The sequence below is a fragment of the Stegostoma tigrinum genome, chromosome 14, assembly GCF_030684315.1.
Source record: "Stegostoma tigrinum isolate sSteTig4 chromosome 14, sSteTig4.hap1, whole genome shotgun sequence".
NCBI lineage: Eukaryota > Metazoa > Chordata > Chondrichthyes > Orectolobiformes > Stegostomatidae > Stegostoma > Stegostoma tigrinum.
Window position 1 is genome coordinate 60,750,600 of NC_081367.1, and position 24,673 is coordinate 60,775,272.

Here is a 24,673-nt window from a genome sequence, read left to right on the forward strand (position 1 = left end):
TAGTTGTCTTTTCCCTAGAATGGGGGATTTCAAGACTAGGGGGCACATTTTTAAGGTGACAGGAAAAAGATTTAAAAAAGACAATGAGGGGCAAACTTTTTTACATGGGGGCAGTTCATGTGTGGAATTAACTTCTTGAGGAAGTGGTGGATGTGGGTAGTACAATTGTATCATTTCAATAAGTACATGAATAGGAAAAGTTTGAGGGATATGAGCCAAAAACAGGCAGGTGGAACTGGTTTAGTTTGGGATTATATTTGGCATGGGCTAGTTGAACCGAAGGTCCTGCTTCTGTGCTGTATGACCCTATGACTCAAAGAGAGTTGTGAATGCTCCATTATATAGTCATTATATAGTCATTACAGAGAGCAACAGATTTTGAATGCTAAGGAAATCAAGGAACATGAGAACAGATTGGTAAAGTGAAATGAAGGTTAAAAAAAATCAGTCATGAACAAGCCGAACAGTGGAGCAGGCTTGAGGGACCGTATCTTTCATGGGATGTGAATGTTGTTGGCAAGGCCAGCATTTATTACCTATCTCTAACTGTGCCTGAGGTATGTGGCTTGTTTGGCTACTTCAGACCACAGTTGAGAGTTAACCACGTTTTCCATAAGACCGTTACACATAGGTGCAGAAATTAGGTTGTTCGGCCAATTGAGTCTGCTCTGCCATTCAATCGTGTCCGATAAGTTTCTCAACCTCATTCTACCACTCTCTCCCTGTAACCCTTGATCCCCTTAACAATCAAGAACTTATTCCTCTATCTCTGTCTTAAATATACTCAATGACCTGGCCTCCACAGCCTTCTGTGGCAATGAATTCCATGGGTTTACCACTCTCTGGCTGAAGAAGTTTCTCCTTATCTCCATTCTGAAGGGCCTTCCCTTTATTTGAAGGCTGAGCGCTCAGATCCCCTTTCCTATCAATGAAAACATCTTCCCAACTTCCACTCTGTCTGGGCCATTCAGTGTTCTGCAAGTTTCAGTTAGATCCCCACACACCGCGACCCCCCCCATCCTTCTAAGCTCCATCAAATATAGATCCAGAGCCTTTCATTCCTGGATCATTCTCGTGAACCTCCTCTGGACCTGCCCCAGGACCAGTTCATGCTTCCTGAAGTATGGATCCAAAACGGCCCACAATACTCTAAATGTGGTCTGACCAGACTTTATATAGCCTCAGAAATGCATCCCTGTGTTTATATTCTAACCCTCTTGAAATAAATGCCACGTCTAGAGTCGATAGCCAGAGACTTTTCCCCAGAGCAGGACTGACTGCCACTAGGGGTCATAGTTTTAAGGTTTTAGGAGGAAGGTATAGAGGAGATGTCAGAGGGAGGTTCTTCACCCAGAGAGTTGAGCGCATGGCATGCTTTGCCAGTGGTAGTCGTGGAAGCAGAGTTATTAGTGACATTTAAGCGACCGATGGACATGCGCATGGACAGCAGTGAATTGAGGGGAATGTAGGTTAGGTTATTTTATTTTTGAATTAGCATTATTCCACAGCACAACATCGTGGGCCAAAGGGCCTGTACTGTGCTGTACCTTTCTATGTTCTATTCTTCCTACCAAACTGCATGACCTCCCACTTTCCCACATTGTATTCCATCTGCCACTTATTTGCCAGCTCTCCCAGCCTGTCTGAATCCTTCTCTAGTATCCCTGCCTCCTCAGTGCTACCTGTCCCTTTATCTTTGTATCATCTGAAAACTTAGCCAGAATGCCCTCAGTTCTTCCCACTGCCCATCGTCGCATCATATGCTTTCTTTCAGCTTTTATGCAGTCCGAGTTCCCTAGTCAACTCATTCTCCCATTAGTATGCTTTCTTATCCAAGGGATGAATTACTCCCAGAAACCCTTGTCATTGTTGTTCCACTACTTTTCCTGCTAGACTCCTCTCCCAGTCAATTCTGGTCAGCATCTCCCTCATGCCTCTGTAGTTGCCTTTATTCAACTGTAATACCATTACGTCTGATTCCACCTCCACCCTCTGAAATTGCAGAGTAAATTCGATCATATTATGGTCATTGCCTTCAAAGGGTTCCTTCATGTTAACTCCTTTATCAAGTCTGTCTCATTGCACAACACTAAATCCAGAACTGACTGTTCCCTCGAGCCTCCACCACAATGCTGTGAATATGGAATTATGTGAAAACCAGACCAGGTAAAGATCACAGATTATTGTCCCTCAAGGTTTTTGAAACCAACAACAATAGTTTCATGGTCACCATGAAACATGTTAGCACCACCACCTCACAGCACCAGGGATCCATGTTTGATACTACCCTGGTCTGTGTGGAGTTTGCACATTCTTCCCATGTCTGTGTGTGTTTCCTCCATGTGCTCTGGTTCCCTTCCACAGTCCAATGATATGAAGGTTAAGTGGATTGACCATCCTAAATTGCCCACAGTGTCCAGGGACGTGCAGGATTGGTGTATTAGCTGTGGGAAATGAGGGATTACTGGGATGGGGTAGGGGGTGAGTCTGGGTGGGATGTTCTTCAAAAGGTCGGTGTGGACTCAATGAACCGAATGGTCTGCTTCCATGCTGTAGGGATTCCATAAATGAGTCTGGCTTTTAATTCAAGGTTTATGATCTTGATTTAAATCTCACCAACTGTCAGGGTGTGATTTAAATCCAAGTCCCCTGTGCATGATTGTGCACATGAGCATGACCTACTCCAGTTAATGTTCTAAAGTAATTCTGTTGCATCCTTTCTTTGGCACATTAATTAACACAAGCTTCTTGTAAACAGATAAACAATTTTGTGAACACTGGCTGCAAATAATCTGACTCAAAGCCAGTGCAATTACAAAGTGGGATTCAGCAGAATTCCAATTCTGAGATGTCACAGTCAAATTAAAATTGCCCCTCTATCTCACTACGAGCTCTGTTGCTGCCACTTACCAGGGGCTATTAACTGCTGCGTGTTTGCTGGCATCTGTAACCTGGTAACAGTGGACACCCGAGTCTCAGGGCTGACTGAGGTCAGGCTCTCTCCTTTCTTGTTGCTTTCAGGGGTCGAGTCATGTTGGTTGGCTTTAGGGCCAGCTCCTTGCCCTGCCTGCTTTGTGTGGCTCAATGGGAGCTGCTGTGCTTGACAGGTACCTTTTAATGGGATGCTCTGAGGGGATGCAGCAGGTAAGGCACCCGAAGGCTGGCTCCGAACGGCCAGATTCTGAACCTACAACCAAAAACATGAAAAAGACAAGATCAAAGTACTGGGCAGCAATGAAATAACCATGAATGTATGAGCTAGATGGTTATTAAATGGAACCATACAAAGGAAAAGATACTTGTGTATTACCTGTAAGGGTTTCGATAGAGTAAATGAAGTTAAATTATTTTCACTGGCAGGAGGGTGGATAACCATTGGTCCCAGATTTAAGATAATCAGTAAGAGAACAAATTGGTGAATGCCATCCGTAACAACTGATCTTTCTGTCTTGGTTCAAGACAGAAGTGGGCTGCTGAACAGTAAGTTTGGGTCTGATTTTTAAGACTTTAATCCTCTTACCCACCTAAGCCTAAACCACCATTTTAAGACCTTAAGACTATAACAAATAGGAATAAGGCGAGGCTGTTCAGCTCCTTGAGCCTGCTCCACCAGTCAGAAGGATCATAGCTCATCCAGCATGCCTCACCTCCACTATGCTGCCCTTTCCCCGTAACCAATGATTCCCCAACTGATCAAGAATCTATCTATTTCAGCCTTAAATACACTCAAGGCCTTTGCCACGCAGCTCTCTTGGGCAAGGACTTGCATCGACTCACAACCCTCAGATGGAAGAAATTCCTCTTCAACTGTCTTAAATTGGTGGCATTTTACTCTTAGACTGTACTTTCCGGTCCTTGTCTCTCCTATGAGGGGAAACATCCTTTCAGCATTTACACTGTCAAGTCCATTAAGAATCCTATGTTTCAATGAGATCACCTCTCATTCTTCTAAACTCCAGTCAGTATAGTTCTAAGCTGTTTAGCCTTAGCATTTGCTAAAATTTTCTCCATCCAACCCATTCAGTCTCTTTGATACAATTATGCAATTAGCCCCACTTCTGTGCTCTTTCTGCATGTTCCTACAGTATTTTCTCCTTCATGTGTTTATATCCTTTTGGAAGTTACTGTTGAATCTGCTGCCACCATCGTTCCACACAGTGCAATCCAGACTTAGGTCACTGCATCAAAACAATGTTTTGGCACGTTGCCTCCAGTTCTTTGACAATCATCTAAAAATCTGTGTCCTCTGGTTATGGCCTTTCAGCAAACAGGAACAATTTCACCTTCTTTACTCTATTGAGACCATTCAAGATATTGAACTCAGTACTAAGCCTTCTCTTCACATTCTGTGTTCTAAGGAGAGCAACACCAGTTTCTCCACTTAACCGTGAGGTCCTTGTTTCTTTGAGAGATTGTGGAATAATGGTAACTTCGCTGGACTGGTAATCTCGAACACCAAGCTAATGTTCTAAGCACATGGATTCAAATCCTACGATGGTAGATAGTAAAACTGAATTCAATACAAATCTAGATTTAAAAAGAACATAACTCCTGTTGATTGTCGTAAAACACCTACGATTTAGCAATGTCATAGAATCCTCACAGTGTGGAAACAAGCCACTCATCCCAACAAGTCCGCAATGACCTCCCACCCAGACCCATTCCCCATCTTATCCCTGACATCCTGCATTTCCCATGGCTAATGTGCCTAACCTAGGCATCCCTTATGGGCAGTTTAGCATGGCCAATTCACCTAACTTGTACATCTTTGGACAGTGGGAGGAAACTGGAGTTCCCAGCGGAAACCCATGCAGAGATGGGGAGAATGTGCAAACTCCACACAGTCGCCCGAGAGTGGAATTGAACCTGGGTTCCTGACGCTGTGAGGCAGCAGTGCTAATCACTGAGCCATTGAGCCACTATATCCTTTAAGAAAGGAAATCTGTTGTCCCTATCTGGTCTAGTCTAAATATGACGACAAATCCACGTAAATGTGGTTGACTCTTGACTGCCTTCTGGATGATAAATGAAGTGACGCCCACATCCCATGACTGAATTTTAAAAAATCTTAGTACCTTTTCTTGACACCCACTTTTAAAGTCTTTGTAACGCTAATAAGGAGTGTTGCCCAGAATAGAACAAAAGAACATTAGGCTAAGGCCTTGTCAACATCACATAAAGACTAAGAATAAACTCTAATTTCCTCTATTAATAAAGCCTACGACACATCGGCTCCTTTAACAGACTTCACAATTAGTCCAGTAACTTCAAAGATCTACATTTGTACACTATTTAGATTTCTTGATCCCGTATTCCCTTTTAAATTATATTCTCTATTTAATCTCCCAAACCCGCACAGTTCACTTCTACCTTCTTCCCAAAGTCGTCAAACAGGACTGCCCAGACAGACTTACTGTTTCTGCCTGCTCCTGCCTCACAGAACTCATCTCTTCCTACCTCGACCCGATTGTTTCTTCCCTTGTCCAGTACCTTCCCATTTACATCTGTGATTCCTCTGACACTTTACATCAGAAATTCCAATTTGCGGGCTCTAGCCACCTTCTCTTCATCATGAACATGCAATCACTTTACACATCCATCCCTCATCAGGATGGTCTCAGGGGTCTCCGCTTCTTCCTGGATAAAAACCTAATCTGTCCTAATCCATCATCACCCTTCTCTGCCTGGCTGAGCTTGTCCTTACTCTGAACAACTTCTCTTTTCACAACTCTCACTTTCTTCAGGTCAGAGGGATGGTGATGGCTACCCGCATGAGTCCCAGTTATGCCTGTATCTTTTTTGGGGTATGCGGTACATTTTTTGTTCCAGTCCTTTTGCAGCCTACAAACACAACTCTTTCTTGAGTGTATCAAAGCATTGGTGCTGCTTCTCTCTCCCATCTGGAAATGATAACATTTTCTAATTTCGACCCCATTATCACCATCATCTGGTTCATCTCTGACACCTTCCTTCCCTTCCTTGACATCTGTCTCCATTTCTGTGGATCGGCTGGACACCAACATCCACTACAAATCCACCAACTCCTACAGTCACCATGACTATACATCCTCAGACCCTGCTTCCAGTAAAGACTCTCCCATTCTGCCAGTCCCTCCATCTCTGTCACATCGGTTCTGATGATGCCACCTTCACAAGGGGGCCTCTGAAATGTCCACCTTCTTCCTCAATGAGGATTCCCCAGCACTGTAGGCAACAGGCCCTGACCTACCTCCCATACTTTGACCCTCACTCCCTCTCTCGACTCCCACAACCCCAATAGGGTCCCCCTTGTCCACACCTACTATACCATCAGCATCCAAATCCGAAGGATCATTAGCCACCACTTCTGCCACCTTCAGCAAGATGTCACCATCAGATACACATTCCCCTCTTCTCTCGTCAGCTTTCTGCAAGGTCTGGTCCCTCCGGGACACCCTGGTCAACTCCTCCTTCACTCCCAACACCAGACCCCACAGCCCCACATCACCTTCTTGCCACTGCAGGAGGTGTAACACCTGCCCATTTACTTCCTCCCTCCTCAGTATCCAAGGGTTCAAACACAACTTCCAGGTGAAGCAGTGCTTTACCTGCACTTCACTCAATCTAGTCTATCAGATTTGCTGCTCACAGTATGGTTCCCTCTACATTGGGGAAGCGAAGCACTGACTGGGTGAGCCCTTCACAGAACACCCATGTTCTGTCCAGAAAAAAGGCCCTGAACTTCCTGATGCCTGCCAGTTCAACACATCACCTTGTTCCCTAGCCAACATCTCTGGTGCACGCTTGCTGCAGTGCTCCAACAAAGCTCAGAGCAAGCTGGAAGAACAGCACCTCATTATCCACTTGGGAACTCTGCAGCCTTCTAGACTCAACAATTTTAGGGCTTCAGCACCTTCCCTATGCTTTCCTTCACAGACCAGGTCTTGTTATCTCCAGCAAAATCCATTGATAGCCACTAATAGTCCCCATTAGCAGCTATTTGTTCTCCCACGTTAACTGTTATCCACTCCTTTGGCCATCTGTGGGCTCTATCTCTTTGGGGATCGTCTCTTTCGGCTCGATTTCCATCTACTGTTTACCTCTTAACCGCCTCCCTTTACCCTATCTTTTACATAAAATCAACATCTTTCCTAGCTACCATCAGTTCTGAAGGAGAGTCATAAGATATAAAAACGTTAACTCTGATTTCTCTCTATAGGTGCTGCCAGGCCTGCTGAGTTTTTCCAGCAAATTCTGTTCTTGTTTCTGATTTCCAGCATCACCGGTTGTTTTGGTTTCTCATTGATTTAGTATTTTCTCTCCTCAATCTTCCCAGCAAATTGTATTGCTTCATATTTCTCTGTCTTAATTTCAATCTAACTTGTGTCGGCCTATTTCACCAATCTGTTTATCCAGGAGCTCCAAATGTTTGTCACTGTCTGCTTCTTTGTTTACTATGCTTCCTTGTTTTGTGAACATCATCGAAATACCCAAATTCAAGGTAATGAATATGCCTGAAAAGGGAAGTGTTGCAGGGTTTTGGAGATCAAACATCCTGGGGATTAGACAATGATCAGACATTGAATTGGAGTAGGTATGTAAATACAACAACAGGTCAGAGGGTAGGAATCAAGTAGCAAGTAAGTCACCTCTTGACTCCCCAAAGCCTCTCCACTATCTCTAAGGTACAAGACTGAAGTGTGATGGAATGCTCGTCACTTGCCTGGATGAGTGAAGCTTCAACAACACCAAGAAGCTTGACATCATTCAACTCAAAGCAGCCAGCTTGATTAACACCATGTCTAGAAACATTCACTTCCTTCACCACCAATACTCAGTAGCAACAGTATGTACCACCTGCAAGATACAATGCAGAAACTCACCAAGGTACCGCCAACAGTACCTTGTAAACCCACAACCACCAAAATCTAGATGGACAGAAATGGCAGACACCTGTAAGTTCCTCTCCAAGCCACTCACCATCCTGACTTGGAAGTATACTGTTTCCCTTGAGTGTTGCTCGGCCAAAATCCTGGAACTTCTTCCTGAACAGCATTGTGGGGGTACTGACAACAAATCAATTGCAGTGGGTTAAGAAGGCGCTCACTATCACCTTCTCAAGGGCAACTAGGATGGACTGGCCCAGCCAGCAATAACATATCCCAGAATGAATAAAATCCAAAAACAGCATGCCCATGGGTCTAATTGGAATAGCTCTTTCAAACATCAAGCACAATGGATGAATACCTTCTGCTGTCTGTGAAATTTCATGACTATTAAAGTTGCTCACTAAATCTACAAAATATGCTTTGCAGAATTTGGAGAGTGCAAAATGCTGAGCAGTAAACTGCAGAGAAGTATTTTGTTATTTCACGTGTCACAAGAGTTCTAGTGATGTCTTGGTACAGTGAAGTGAGAATGCTCATTCTCTCAGAAGAGAGAGATATCCAGAACTCTGTAAAGTTTACATTTCCCCTCATCCTACCTCTACTCACAGTCATTCCACAATGAGCAGGAGGATGGGCCAGGGAGAAATGCTACACCAGGATGGGAAAAAGCAAAGCGAAATAAGCTTCACCGAAAGACTGCACATCCCAGAGGGCAACTGTAGCTTTTGCAACATAGTAATAAATTATTTAACAGCTAATTTGAAAATGAAAGATTGGTTGTTATATTTCGAAGTCAGCTTGTTATGTGCATTGGACGGGAAATTGCCAATGGTGGTCTTCCAATGCATTTGCTGCCCACATCCTTCTAGATTGTAGAGGTCATGGGTTTTGAAGGTGCTGCTTAAGGATCCCTGGTGAATTGCTGTACTGCATCTTGAAGATGATACACAGTACTGCACTGTGCGTTGGGGTGGAAGAAGTGAATTTTGGAGCCAGTGGATGGGGTGTCTATCAAGTGGACTTTTTGTTTTGGAAGGAATCAACTTTTCTAACGAGACCCTTATTACATTCACATTGTGGAATGAATTTGTTAGCAGGGAATTTCATGCTTTAAATAGGTCAAAATTATTCCTGAAGATATAGGTCTATGTTTAAAAGAAAACAAAATCCTAACATGAGTCACGATATGTATAAATGAATGCTGCAGGTAATGGCACAGTCTGGAGCTGTAGGAACACAGCAGGCCGGGCAGCATCAGAGGAGCGGGAAAGCTGATGTTTCGGGTCGGGATCCTTCTTCAAAACTGGGGAGGGGAAGTGGTCTTTGAAATAAATAATGGGGGTTGGGGGGTGGTCATAGCAGGTAGGCAGTGGAGCGGATAGGTGGGAGAGAAGACAGACAGGTCAAGGAGGCGGTGATGAAGCTAGTAAAGGTGAGTATAGGTAGGCTGTAGTGGGGATTGGTCAATGAGGAGGGAGAAGCAGATAGCTGGGAGAAAACATGGGCAGGTCAATGAGGCGGGGAGATTTTGAAGCTAGTAAAGTGCACAATAAGACCATTGGCTCTCAAGGCCGAATACGAGGTGCTGTTCCTCCAGTTTCCGGGTGGTGTCATTGTGACACTGGAGGACACCCAGTTTGGACATATCATCCAGGGAGTGGGTGGGGGAGTTGAAGTGATTCGTGACTGGGAGGTGTTGTTTGTCACAAACCAAGCATAGGTGCTCTACAAAGTGGTCTCTGAGCCTCCATTTGTCTCACCAATGTAGAGGTGACCACATCGGGAACAGGGGATACAAAAGACCTCATTAGCGGATGTGCGAGTGAACATCTGCTTAATGTGGAAGTTTTTTTTGGGGCCTGGGATGGAGGTGAGGGGGGAGGTGTAGGGGGAGGTGTAGCAACTCCTGCGGTTGTAGGGAAAGATATCGGGAATGGTGGGGCTAGTTTGGAGTGTGGAGCAGACAAGGGAGTCGCGGAGAAAGCAGTCCCTTCGGAAGGCAGATAAGCACGCGGAGGGAAATGTATCCTTCGTAGTAGGATCAGATTGCAAGTGGCGGAGAATGGTGCGTTGAATCTGGAGGTTTAATGGGGTGGTACATAAGGACAAGGGCAATTCTGTCTTTGTTTTTATTGCGGGGAGGTGTGAGGGCTGAGGTGCAGGAAATGCGAGAGATGTGGTCGAGGGAGTTTTTGACCACGGTGGGGAGGGGGAAAAGAGTTACGGTCCTTGAAATATGTGGATATCTGGGATATTTGAGAGTGGAACACCTCATCTTGGGAGCATATGCGGCAGAAGTGGAAGAATTCTGAGTAGGGGATCGCATTCTTGCAGGAAAGTGGGTGAGAGGAGGTGTGCTTGAAATAGATGTCAGTTTCCACTACCTACCTGCACTCACCTTTACTAACTTCATCCCTGCCTCCTTGACCTGTCCGCCTTCTCTCCCACCTATCTGCTCCACTATCTACCTGCTATTGCTGACCCCTGCCCATTTATTTCAGAGCCCCCTTCCCATCCCCCATGTCTGAAGAAGGATCCCGACCCAAAACATCAGCTTTTCTGCTCCTCTGATGTTGCCTGGTCTGCTGTGTTCCTCCAGCTCCACACTGTGTTATCTCAGACTCCAGCAGTGGCAGTTCTTAATATGATAATAAGGTGTGAAGCTGGATGAACACAGCAGGCCAAGCAGCATCTCAGGAGCACAAAGCTGACGTTTCGGGCCTAGACCCTTCCAGCTGATGAAGGGTCTAGGCCCGAAACGTCAGCTTTTGTGCTCCTGAGATGCTGCTTGGCCTGCTGTGTTCATCCAACTTCACACTTTATTATCTTGGATTCTCCAGCATCTGCAGTTCCCATTATCGCAATTCTTACCATCTCTGTTGCAAGTTATATTTTGTTGTATTTCTCTGGTTCCGTGCGTTTGGGGATATCAGTCAGTAAAAACTCACCTGTGTGGATGTAGACACTGAGGAAGAGGAAGAGGAGGCAACAGGAATATCTGGCTGCACAGTAGCTACAGTAGCAGTGGGAGTGAAAATCAGCTGTAGAGACATAGAGAAGATAAGGAAACAGCAAGTACAAAGATGTGAAATTCGAGAACATCCCTACAAGCCAACCAATCAGTATCCTTTCCTCTGTAACATAAATTGCTGAGATTGTTTGAAATTTGGCATTCTTTGTCCTGATGAGTACAAATTGAAAAGTTTTGGTAACATGTATCTTTATTTTCAACAATGTTCACGTTTTATACCACCAAGTGACTGTATACAAACAACTGAGAGGTTAGCTTAGAGGAAGTAAGTGGGAACATGAGAGAAAATTAATCATATCCAAGCAAACAGTTAAAAAAAACCTTCTCAATAGTTTTAAGGCTGTGAAAACATGAAGGAGAAGATTTTGCATTGGGCTATTCTCAAATAAGGTTTGCGTGGTTTGTTTTTAAACCAAGGATGTAATCTTTAATGGCTACTTGCATTTACACAGTTCCATTAAACAGAATAAAATGAATATAGAACGTATAATGTACCATATGATGTGCCAAGGATTTTTGCAGGATCATTACCAATCAAATTCTGACACTGAAACACTATGGAAATATTCAGATGGCAAGCACAAAAAGATTTTTTTTCTTTCTTCATAGGAAGTGGTCATTACTGGCTGGGCCAGTATTTATTACCATCCGTTACTACCCTAGAACTGACTGCATTTCAGAGGACAGCTATGGGTCTGGAATCATATTTAGGCCAGACCTGGTAAGCATAGTAATTTCCTTCCCTAAAGAGCATTAATTAATCAGGGGACAATCTCAGAAGATGGCGGAGAAGTTTAGATAAGAAATTTTCGAGCTTTAGGGACAAGGTAGCTGAAGGCATAACCACCATAAATGGAATGACGAAAACCTAGCAATAAATGTAGTAAAAGGCTGCCAAAATAAAACATGGACTCATTGGCTGATGAGGTGTTCCATACTCTGCGTTTTTTCCATCGTGGCAGGTTGCACTTCCATTCCTGTGCTGTACTACTCACCATTTGGGCCCTGAGGTACATCTGCGCCTGGCTTGCTGTGAGGGTGGGGGTGGTGTTGCCGAGAAGCATGGCTTGCTGGGTGATTCCACTGCCTGAAGTGCTGACGGTCTGAGCACGGCTGATCAGCTGAGTAGCCGAAGGAGATGCCGAGAGGTTAATCTGCACAACAGGAGCCAAAGGTCTATTAAGGGTTGGATGTGGTGTTGCACACAAAACTGATATGAAATATTGTTCATAAAGTTTCTGAACCTAGCTTGTTTAAAGTATAATTAAGTTATCTAACATTAAAATAATCTGGTTAGAAAGGGCAAACTATATTTTGATACTTAACAGAGTCCAGTTGACCCCATATGACAAAAATAAGGGCACCAATAACAATGCAAAGAAAATTTCTAAGGATATTAGAAATGAGCAAAGTGTAGAAAAACGAGACGCTTGCACTCGGATTCAGCATTTCACAGTAACAAGTCTCAAAACACTTTATGCTAGTGAAATGTTTTTGAAGTACAGTCACTGTAGTAATGGAGGAAACACAGCAGTCACTGCACACAGCAAACTCACACAAACCGCAAAGTATCAATGACCATATTATAATTTTTTGTAATGTCGGTACAGTTGTCTTTATTGCCCAAGACCCGGGTATAACTCTTCTGCTCTTCTTCAAAATAGTTCTGCTGGATATTTTTGATCCTAAAAACAAGGCAGCTGGTGCCTTCTTTAAACACCGCATTTGAAAGACAAGACGTCCAACAATGCAGCATACCCTCAGTACCTCAGGCATGTGGATTTCTGCGCCCTGGAGTGGGACCTGAATTCAGGATTTTGGGACTGGGAGATTAAGTGTGCTCCCAACCAAGCTATGATAGGCATAATCAAATAACAACCATTCAAATAAAAATTTGATCAGACTAGGGAATCTCTACACTAGAGATGAGAGATGGCTGATACAGGACCGTAAAGTTATAGCAGGGTAGACATAAAGACTATGTTTCCATTTGAGGGAGAGACCAGAGCCCTAAATATGAACGGTTATTAGGAAATTCAATAATGGACAATTCAGAACAAATTTGCTTCCTGCAAGTGTGATTGAAGTGTGGAACCTGCTACCATAACGAGACTTTTATATGCACTTGTACTTTGAGGTGAGTGGCATTAAATTAATTAAGTGAAACCAGATACAACCATGAGAAAGAAAAGAATAAAAGAATACATTGAGTAGAGTTTGGCAAAGATGGGTGAGAGTAATTTTGCATGGGCTATGAATATCAATGCAGGCCTGCTGGATGGCCTTGTTTCTTTGCTGTAAATTCTGCTCTATTGAACAGAAGTTTGCTTCACTGGCGGGAGTAACTATGATTCTCTTATGAGATTGCATAGTTGCCCACTATGACGTTTTGACGTATTTTTGACGCATAGTGCGTGTCGTGCCTTCCCGTTTGCAAGCCGAGCAATCCTGGTTGCTGGGTGACCAAACGACCAGAAAAAGTACGAGACGGCCGTGGTCTATACAGACCAATCCTCAAAAAACCAGTATGATTTTTCCAGTGTCACTGGAGCAGTCCAGCTGGGGAGCGTCCCGGATAAACAAACCGCCCCCCCCGCCCGCAGCCTCGTCCACAACTGCGAGCTGTGATAAGTCATTAGGTTGTACATGTTTAAAACCCACAACAAGGTCCATCTCGGTCCAGACCCAGACAGCGACCTTGAGACGTTACCTCCTGCCTTACACGGAGCTGAGACCGGTTACCCCTCCCAGGGGGCCGGCTCACCCTGTAACGGACGACATAGATAACGTTGTAGAAGGCACCGTAAGGGCAGCCCACCCTACGGTTGAGATAAGCATAACCACCCAAACCTTCTACAACAAAAGTTATCGAGACACGAAGCAGGGCACAGAAGACAAAATGATAAATGAGACTGGCGATGAAACAGCTGATGCAACTGCCTTCATGGAAGGAGTTGTTATCGAGCCAGTATGTGACAGAACGTCCGTCTCGGAGGTAACCATCCACTATCCCGTCGATGGGCTGTTCTGCAAGGACTGCGGCACCCTCTTCCCCACGGTGAGCCTGTTCAAGATCCATATGACTAAAGTGCACGGAATAAAGAACATCCAAACAAAATGTTCACGCTGCGATAAGGCAGCAGAATACCATTCAATAGCCTGCCATTATCCCAAATGCAAAAGAACTAAACAACCCCCAACTGGGTACTTTACATGCAGCGCGTGTGATCAACGGTTTTCAACACAGTCAGGCCTTGGTCAACACGAGAGGCACAGGCACCCGGTTCTAAGGAAAGAGAAACGCCTCAAACCGGCACCCAAAGTCAAGGGCAAACCTGGGAGAAGCGGCCGCGTATGGTCACAGGAGGAGGTGGCACTCCTGAGGGAGCTGGAGGCGAGATTTGCAGGATGCAAATTTATAAACAAATCCATCGCAAGCATCCTGAAAACCAAAACACCAAAGCAAATCTCAGACAAGCGCAGGCTCCTGGCAAACACCCCGACGGAGGTCCAGACCATCTGCGAGCCAACGATAGACTCGCACGATTCTGAGGCAGAGAGTGTCCAGGAGAATTCCGATGATCAAGCCCAACGCCAAAGAGCCAGCCGAAAAACACCGGCTTCGATCCCTAAACATCAGGACGTAGCTGACCAGCTTACACAGCTGAGGAGCTCTTGAGCGCAAGGAAGGACCCGGACACGCTTGCCCTCAGAATTGGACTACTGGAAAGCATTACCGACCTACTAATGAATAGTAGGAAAAGACAGGACAAAAACAAGAGGCCTCAAAAAGATCAGGCCAAGAAAGACAAGACAAAAAGCCCGGTAGCAATACCGGAGCCAAAAAACGGTGGGCAGCACGTAAAGCGCTGTTTAGAGCAACACAGCAGCTTTACAAAACCAACCGGCGTCAACTAGCTCGCGAGATCATGGGGGCGCCGACCTCATCCGCTTGTCCTCTCTCAAAAGAGGAATTGGAGACATGTTTCCGTGAGAAACTGTCTGCACCAAACAAGAAATCGAACATCAATAAGTATGCCCCATACACTGGCAAAGTCGATGACAGGTCCTTGATGAAACCCATAGAGGTAGAGGAGGTTGAAGCGGCCATCAAGGGGATAGATGAGAACAGTGCCGCTGGACCAGACGGCCTGAAACGGCAGGACATAAGAACACTCCATGAGCAGGAGGAAACTCGTCTACCCCGCCTCTTCTCCTTATGGCTAAAGTCAAGCACGATCCCCGATTCACTAAAGAATCAAACAGTCGTGATTCCTAAGTGCGAGGATAAGGAACGCTTGAAAAGCATTGATAACTGGCGACCAATAACCATCGGTCCAATGCTGCTCCGGCTGTTCACGAAAATAATGGCAAAACGCCTGAGTGGAACAGTCGAAATAAACCCCAGGCAAAAAGGGTTTCTAGCAGCCACTCCCGGATGCAATGAAAACATTGTTGTTCTCGAAAATATCATCAAGGGAGCAAAATACAATCGTAAGGACCTCTTTGTCGATCTAGCGAAAGCGTTCGACTCGGTTTGGCACAAACTATTGATCAAATCTCTGCAAAGAATGCAATTACCCAAAGCCTTTGTAAGTCTCATTGAAGACCTATACACTGGCAACACAACAGTGGTGGGAGGAAACGGTAACTCTACCACCCCAATAACCATTGAGAGGGGCGTAAAGCAGGGCGACCCACTCTCACCAATACTATTTAACATTGCTTTGGATCCGTTGGTGTGCTCTCTGGAGAGGGCCAACTCAGGGGTCTCCTTGCCCCTGGGCGGCAGAAGAGTCAACTGCTCGACTTTGGCCTTCGCGGATGACATCGCCCTTCTAAGCAACTCACACACTGGTATGGCTAGGAACCTGAAGCTACTCCAGGCATACTGTGACCATACAGGCCTCAGTATAAACACAGTGAAGACAAAGGGATTCCACTTCACTTTTAAAAGGAAAACCTTCTTGTACAATCACTTCGCAAACTGGAAGCTGAAGGACGAATCCATAGCCTACATACCCCCAGGGTGACACCAAGAAATACCTGGGTGCCCTCATCGATCCATGGGCAGGTGTGGCAGAAGGGGAGTGGGAGGAGAAGCTTAAGTCCTGGGTTAAAGGAATTCAGGCAGCACCTCTCCGACCACGACAACGCTGGAAATCCTAAAAATACATGTCATTCCCAGATTGTACTTCCATCTGATCCTGACAGAAGCATCACAGACTACTCTCATAAAGCTGGACCAAATAATCCGCAACGCCATCAAAGAATTCCTACAGCTACCACCTCATACCGCAGACGGAATGCTATATGCAAGCAACAAGAACGGCGGTCTAAGCGTCCCAAAACTGGAGGTGCAAATCCCATCCGTGATTGTTCGCAAACGCGAGGCACTAGACATGTCCAGTGATGTGGTCATTCGGGCCGCCTTTCAAGATAAAGGAGAGAGCAACACAGAGACCGTTGCGGGACTACGCGAGCTCAAGGTCCTCAAGGGAATTGAAAATTTCCAACCCAGTAGCCGCAGCAGCGGCGAAGGGAAAATCGACCTGATGACCACCATCCAAGACATGATGCCGGCACTCCAGTAGGCAAACGCAGGATGACCAAAACCACCCAATAGGTATGCAGGCTGGAGGGAGTGGGAATTCGAAAAATGGCAAAAACTGGAATGTCAAGGGGCAGGCATCCAGTACTTTAGAGACGACAAGATTCTTGGACGAAGGCCGGAGTACATCAAAAATCCTCTAGATTTATTAACAGTGTGCTCTTGCGGTGTAATCTATACCTGACAAGAACCACATTCAGAGGTAGGCCTAACCGAAACAAATTATGCCGAAGGTGTGTGATGGCAAACAAAACCATATCACACATCTCAGGATGCTGCCCATTTGTAAAAAATGCTCGGATAAAACGCCATAACAAGATCGCTGACCAGTTGCAGAAACATGCCAGTAAGTACGGCTGGACATCGTACGTGGAGCCCAGACTGTTTGACAAAAACGGCTCCCTATGGAAACCCAATCTTATATTTAGAAAAGACCAGAAGATCGCGGTGGTAGGTGTCACAGTGCGGTATGCGAATGACAGTAAAGCACTGGAAACAGCATGGCGAGAGAAACAGGAAAAGTATAAACACCTGAATGCTGAGGTCACGGAATTGACGGGAGGCGTGGTGCCCAGATACTTTGGCTTCGAGATGGGCGCACGAGGCAAGTGGCTGGATATGAATAACCACCTCATGAAATTCCTCAGCATCGAGAGATACGACACGTTCGCCCAAAAGGCATCAAGGCTCATTCTGTCACTGACACTTGAACTCTTACAACTCTTCAGTGAAAAGTGAGCAAAAACCACAAACGGTGAAGTAAGATCCTCCACCGAGACATAATCCTTACAAATTTGCCAGTAACATCAGTAGGGCCCCGCTGATAATGACGATAACAACCAGCCTCATATAACACCAGTATCACCTGGTCCTTGGTCTGTGATGCTAGAGAGTACACAAACCTTGACAAGCGATGTAAAGACTCGGAAAAGGCACTTCCCGGAGTGTTCCAAAATAAGCACTAATCTCTTTCTGAAGAAGGGTCTAGGCCCAAAACGTCAGCTTTCCTGCTTCTCTGATGCTGCTTGGCCAGCTGTGTTCATCCAGCCCTGCACCTTGTTATCACTAGTCTCGGTGAATGAGTTAATAGGAGTGTAGGAACAGGAGTAGGTCATTCAGCCTATCAAGCCTGCTCTGCCATTCTAGATATGGTAGATAAGCCAACTCAGTGCCATATTCACACTATCCCCATTTCAGTTGGTGTAGTTCATAACCAGAAATTTATCAATCCTTAACCTGAAATTACGTATTGACTGAACTTCTACAGCACTCTGAGGTAGATTTGCTGAATCCACTCAGTGAAGACATTCCTTCTCATTTCAGCTGTAAATGGCTTATCTTAAACGACTACGTCCCCTGGTTCTAGATCCATAGTGGGGAAACATCCTTTCAGCATCTACACTCTTTACCTCTTTTATGTTTCCATGAGATCACCTCTCGATTGTCTAAATCCCAGAGAATACAGGCACTGTCACTTAAATTTCTCCTCCTGCGACAGTCCCACCTTCCCAGGACCCAGTCCAGTGAACCACTACTGTACTTCCTCTGTGGCAAGTATATCCATACTGAGGCAGGGGACTGGAACTGCCCACAATATGCCAGGTGTGGTCTCACAAATGACCAATATTTTTGAAGTTAGCCTTCTTTGCTCCTGTATCCTTTTACAATAAAGACTATCCATACCATCTGGCAGCACCTGTGGACAGAGAAACTGCTCATATTTTGAATCTATTATGACTCTTCTTCAAAACAGAACTGAAAAAGGGTCATATCAAACTCAAAACATTTACTCCATTTCTCTCTCCACAAATGCTGTGTTTCGCTGACGCTTATTGTTTTTATTCCAGACTTCCAGCATTTGCAGCAATTTGCCTTTACTAACATACCATTTGCCTTCTGAATTGAATGCTGCAACTGCCTGCCAGAATTCAGGGACTTTTGAGTAGGCACACCCTAGGTCCCTTTGGACATCAATGCTTTCTAATCTCTTAACACTTAAGAAATATTCTGCAACATAGTCTTCCTACAAAGTTATATTCCACATCATATCCCATCTTTGTGCTACTCAACCTGTCTAGATGTTCTTGAGGCCTCTTTACGTCCTCCTCACTACTTGCATTTCCACCAAGTTTTGTTTCATTTGTAAACTTGGAATTATTTCAATTGACCCCTGACATCCAAATCAGTGACACAGATTGTGAATAGATGGGTCCAGATATTGATCACAGTCGGTCAACCTTGGAATGGCCCATTTATTCCTACTCTTTGCTTTCAGCCTGTTAGCCAATCCCTGATACATGCTGGTGTATTATCCCCAATTTCATGGAATTTAATTTTCTTTATCGGCTTCTTGTGCGATATTTTATCAAAAGTCTTCTGAAAATTCAAATGTAACGTATCCTCTGGCTCTCCCTTATCAACTCTGCTAGTAACATCCTCAAAAAACTCCATCCATTTGTCGTCACATTCCCTTCATAAATCCATGCTGACTCTTTCCAATCAGACCTTTATTTTCTGAATATTCAATAAGTGAATCCATGATAACAGATTCTAGTGTTTTCCTTAGTCCTGATGGCAGGCTAACAGATTTGTAGATCCTTGTATTCTCTCTCCCTCCCTTCTTAAATACTGATTATTTGAACAAAATGCCATCTGCATCAACAAGTAGGAATGGAGGAAATACCAGGGATGTTAACGAAACTGTATTTTTGACAGAGACAAACAGTACATTTTTTAAACAGCTCTTATGGGCTTGAAAGAGTTTTGACTTGATTTTATTTAATATACTATTGTCACATGTACCTAAGTACAGGGAAATATTTTGTTTTGTGTCGTGTAGGCAAATCACAACATACAAAGACCACAGAGTGACTGAACAGAGCGAAGAATACAAAGTTAAGGATGCAAAGAAGGTGCACAAAAAGCAAGGTCGACATTAGATTTGAAATTTGAGGTGTGAAATCACAGAGATGGTCAAGCTGGAGGCAGTGTTGCAAGTCATTAGCATTCATATCAATTAAGTCCATAGGAGAATATGTAGATGTGAAAGTGAGAGAGGAGACAAAGATAGGTCCACAGGGCCATGAAGGGTAAATATTTAGGAATGGAGACAGAATTCACTGCCAAGAATGCTGAAGCTACAACTGATTGTTTAGGAACTGATGTAAACAAGAATAAACTTCTGTGCAGGATAATTAGTATGACAGTGCAGAATCTGCTCGGAGCTAAGACTGGATCCTTGGGGAACTGGAACAGTCACTGCAAAAGCTGGAGAATAAGTAATTTCCAGGGATACATTGACAGCCTTGGGACAAATAAATGTAAAAGCATGAAAGACCATTGTCATAATGGCATGGTATGATAACTGCTCTGCCCAGGACGGTAGAAACTACAGAAGGTTGTGTGCACAGCCCAGAGCATCACAAAAGCCAACCTTCCATCCATGAAATCCATTTGCACATGCCATTGCTGTGGAAAGGATGCCAACATTATCAAAGACCCACTGCACCCCGGTAATGATCTCCTCCAACCTCTTCTGTCAGGCAGGCAGGAGATACAGAAGCCTGCACACATGCACAAGCAGATTTAGGAAGAGCTACTTCCTGGCTGTTATTTGACTGAAGAATGGACTCTCTACCTCAAATAATGCTATTCTAGCTTACATTGATCTCGCCTAGCGCATACCCTGTGCAAAGTAACCTGAATGCCTTTGTCTAAGTCTTTTTGATCTGTACATCCTTGCTTACTATGATCTGCCTGCACTGCTCATAAACAAAGCTGTTCACTGTACTTCAGTACACACAATAATAAATCAAACAAACTTAGGAAAGACAGTGCAAGTACACACTGTGATCAGACCAGGTCTGAAACTGGAGAAATGTCAAGTGTGATGAGATGGAGAATCACCGCAAGTGCAGTCACAGAAGTTGTTGACTTTGTTCAGGGTTGTCTTGGGAGTATATGCAAAGTGGAACCGAACTGAAAGAGTCGAGAACACGGAAGTGAAAATACTTTGTTATTCTAGAATGCTTCAACTTGTGACACCTAGAAAAGTGCAAATCTTCAAGAAGCGGTGAATATTTTCAGCTGGTGCATAACTCACCATTTTATATATCTAAGGTAAATAACTTGATATAAATTCTATACTTACATATCAGGTAAAACCACATAACAATACTCAGGATCAGACAGTTCTAATGTACGCATTTTGATCTGCGACAGGATTAAGAGAGGCTTACAGATTTTGATACCCCTCATTAGTCATAGGTTTCTCAGCTCTCCCACGTCAGTGCCCTAGGTGCATCAGCTGTGATGTAGAAGGGGTGATAGTTATGAAGAACAGGCTGGGCTGGGTCTTTACCACAACCATCATTATTTGTGATCCTAGTTAGAAAATCACAGACTCAGTTACTTGTGAGTCTTCAAGTACAGACATGCACTCAAGGTAGCTATTTTCACAACCACCCTGCAGTTAATGAAGTACTTATGAAGTGCTGTAATGTCAGAAACAAGTCCACTGGTGGAATGATGTAAGCAATAGGAGCTGGATAATGGGTTTGACAAATCCAAACTAAACAGCATCAATAAGAGATGAAGCAATTTAAAGTTCGAACACAGTAGCTATGATACAGTCTGCTTTACTTCACCAGATCACTACTGGCCATACAAGTGATCCAATATAAAAGGTTAAAATTGTGGCTTGGGTTGGGGTGGTGTGGAGAGAGTAGCATTGTGGCAATATCACTACACCAGTAATCCAGAGGCTCAAGCCATTGCTTAATGTACAAAGGTTTAAATCCCACCACAGCAGGTGAAGGAGTATAAAACTAGTGTCAGTAATAGTGACCAAGGAACCTCCATCAACTGTCATAAAACAAACCTAGCAGGTTCACTCATGCCCTTTAGAGAAGGAATATCTGCCACCCTGACACGTGGCTCCAGACCAACAGCAATGTCATTGATTCATAGCTGCTCACTGTAATGGGCTAGCAAGCCACTACATTACAGAGAAATTAAGGATGAGCAACAAATTCTGGCTTTTCTAGCAACACACACATTCCACAAAACAATAAAAAAAACTCCCTAAACAGTAAGTGTGAGGCAACACATTTTGGGTGGACTAACAATTAAAAGGAGTACACAATGAATGGTAGGGCCTGAAGAAATATAGATGGTCATAGGGATCTTGGTGTGCATATCCATTGATCCTTGAAGGCAGCAGGACAGGTAATAAGCTAGTTAAGGAGGCAAGTGGGATGTTTGCTTTTATTAGTTAAAACGTTGAATACAAGATCAAGGAGGTTTGGATGGAGCTGAATACAACATTGGTTATGCATAGCTGCACTACTGTGCGTAGTTTTAATTGCCACATGATAGAAAGGATGTGATTACACTAGAGAGGGTGCAGAAAAGACTCACCAGGATTTTGCCTGAGCCGGGGCAAATCACCTATTAAGAAAGACTAATTTGCCTGAGGTTATCTTCCTTACAGCAGAGAAGGCTGAGGAGGTACCTGTCTGAGATGTACCAAGTTAAGAGATAGGGTAAATTGAGAGGAACTTTTCCTATTAGTAGAGGAGTCAATAACATGGAGCACAATTTGAAGGGAATGTTCAGAGCGGATTTGAGGAAAGGTATTTTCACCCAGAAGATGTTGGGCATCTGTAACACACTGCCTGAAAGGATGGTAGAGGCGGGAACTATCATGATATTTAAGAAACATTTAGATGAGCACTTGAAACACCAGAGCACACAAGCCTACAGAGCAAGTGCTTGAAAATGGTATTAGAAGAGTGAGATGCTCGATAATCAGAGCCAAACGTTGAACCAAAGGGCCTTTTAACTGAGCTGTAAAAACTCTGTGACTCTATGAATGACAATGGAGCCTTAGCTGGGTTGACAGCAATGTGATTGGAGGGATAGATAAGTCAGAGCCAATTATCCAGGGTCAGTCTCTTGTCCTTCATACGTTGCAGAGCAGTACTATTCTTTGTTGTGGATGTGCCATATGCTGCCACAACTCATTATGAACAGAGAGGGGATAAAGGTAAATCCATCAAAACAACTGAGAGATTGCACTAAAATAGTCATTTAAGTAACAAGAGAAATGAGGCAAGATAACGAAATGTGAGGCTGGACGAACACAGCAGGCCAAGCAGCATCTCAGGAGCACAAAAGCTGACGTTTCACGCCTAGACCCTTCATCAGAGAGGGGGATGGGGTGAGGGTTCTGGAATAAATAGGGAGAGAAGGGGAGGCGGACCGAAGATGGAGAGAAAAGAAGATAGGTGGAGGGGAGAGTATAGGTGGGGAGGGGAGAGGTCAGTCCAGGGAAGACGGACAGGTCATGGAGGTGGGATGAGGTTAGTAGGTAGGAGATGGAGGTGCGGCTTGGGGTGGGAGGAAGGGATGGGTGAGAGGATGAACCGGTTAGGGAGGCAGAGACAGGTTGGACTGGTTTTGGGATGCAGTGGGTGGGGGGGAAGAGCTGGGCTGGTTGTGTGGTGCAGTGGGGGGAGGGGACGAACTGGGCTGGTTTAGGGATGCAGTAGAGGAAGGGGAGATTTTGAAAATGGTGAAGTCCACATTGATACCATTAGGCTGCAGGGTTCCCAGGCGGAATATGAGTTGCTGTTCCTGCAACCTTCAGGTGGCATCATTGTGGCACTGCAGGAGGCCCATGATGGACATGTAATCTAGAGAATGGGAGGGGGAGTGGAAATGGTTTGCGACTGGGAGGTGCAGTTGTTTGTTGCGAACTGAGCGGAGGCGTTCTGCAAAGCGGTCCCCAAGCCTCTGCTTGGTTTCCCCAATGTAGAGGAAGCCGCACCAGGTACAGTGGATGCAGTATACCACATTGGCAGATGTGCAGGTGAACCTCTGCTTAATGTGGAATGTCATCTTGGGGCCTGGGATAGGGGTGAGGGAGGAGGTGTGGGGGCAAGTGTAGCATTTTCTGCGGTTGCAGGGGAAGGTGCCGGGTGTGGTGGGGTTGGAGGGCAGTGTGGAGCGAACAAGGGAGTCACGGAGAGAGTGGTCTCTCCGGAAAGCAGACAAGGGTGGGGATGGAAAAATGTCTTGGGTGGTGGGGTCAGATTGTAGATGGCGGAAGTGTCGGAGGATGATGCGTTGTATCCGGAGGTTGGTGGGGTGGTGTGTGAGAACGAGGGGGATCCTCTTTGGGCAGTTGTGGCGGGGGCGGGGTATGAGGGATGTGTTGCGGGAAATGCGGGAGACACGGTCAAGGGCGTTCTCGACCACTGTGGGGGGAAAGTTGCGGTCCTTGAAGAACTTGGACATCTGGGATGTGCGGGAGTGGAATGCCTCATCCTGGGAGCAGATGCGGCGGAGGCGGAGGAATTGGGAATAGGGGATGGAATTTTTGCAGGAGGGTGGGTGGGAGGAGGTGTATTCTAGGTAGCTGTGGGAGTCGGTGGGCTTGAAATGGACATCAGTTACAAGCTGGTTGCCTGAGATGGAGACTGAGAGATCCAGGAAGGTGAGGGATTTGCTGGAGATGGCCCAGGTGAACTGAAGGTTGGGGCGGAAGGTGTTGGTGAAGTGGATGAACTGTTCGAGTTCCTCAGGGGGGGGAAGAGGTGGCGCCAATACAGTCATCAATATAACGGAGGAAGAGGTGGGGTTTGGGGCCTGTGTTGGTGCGGAAGAGGGACTGTTCCAAGTAACCTACAAAGAGGCAGGCATAGCTGGGGCCCATGCGGGTGCCCATGGCCATCCCCTTAGTCTGTAGGAAGTGGGAGGAATCGAAAGAGAAGTTGTTGAGGGTGAGGACAAGTTCGGCTAGGCGGATGAGGGTGTCGGTGGATGGGGACTGGTCGGGCCTGCGGGACAGGAAGAAGCGGAGGGCCTTGAGGCCATCTGCATGCGGAATACAGGTGTATAGGGACTGGACATCCATGGTGAAAATGAGGTGTTGAGGGCCAGGGAATTGGATTCCTGGAGGAGGTGGAGGGCATGGGTGGTGTCACAGATGTAGGTAGGGAGTTCCTGGACCAAAGGGGAGAAAATGGAGTCCAGATAGGTGGAGATGAGTTCGGTGGGGCAGGAGCAGGCTGAGGCGATGGGTCGACCAGGGCAGGCACGTTTGTGGATTTTGGGAAGGAGATAGACGCCCTTGACCGCGTCTCCCGCATTTCCCGCAAC

At 45.3% G+C, this 24,673-nt stretch overlaps 1 protein-coding gene across 1 annotated transcript in view; it reads right to left on the minus strand.

The window, feature by feature from the left end:
• phc3 (polyhomeotic homolog 3 (Drosophila)) overlaps positions 1 to 24,673 on the minus strand; it is a 127,966-nt gene that overhangs the window by 47,409 nt on the left and 55,884 nt on the right. Inside the window, exons 5-7 of the mRNA XM_048542584.2 lie at positions 11,895 to 12,053; positions 10,817 to 10,909; positions 2,911 to 3,187 (exon numbers count right to left, since the gene is read on the minus strand). Coding sequence (XP_048398541.1) covers positions 2,911 to 3,187; positions 10,817 to 10,909; positions 11,895 to 12,053 — 529 coding nt within the window. The remainder of the gene's footprint in view (positions 1 to 2,910; positions 3,188 to 10,816; positions 10,910 to 11,894; positions 12,054 to 24,673) is intronic.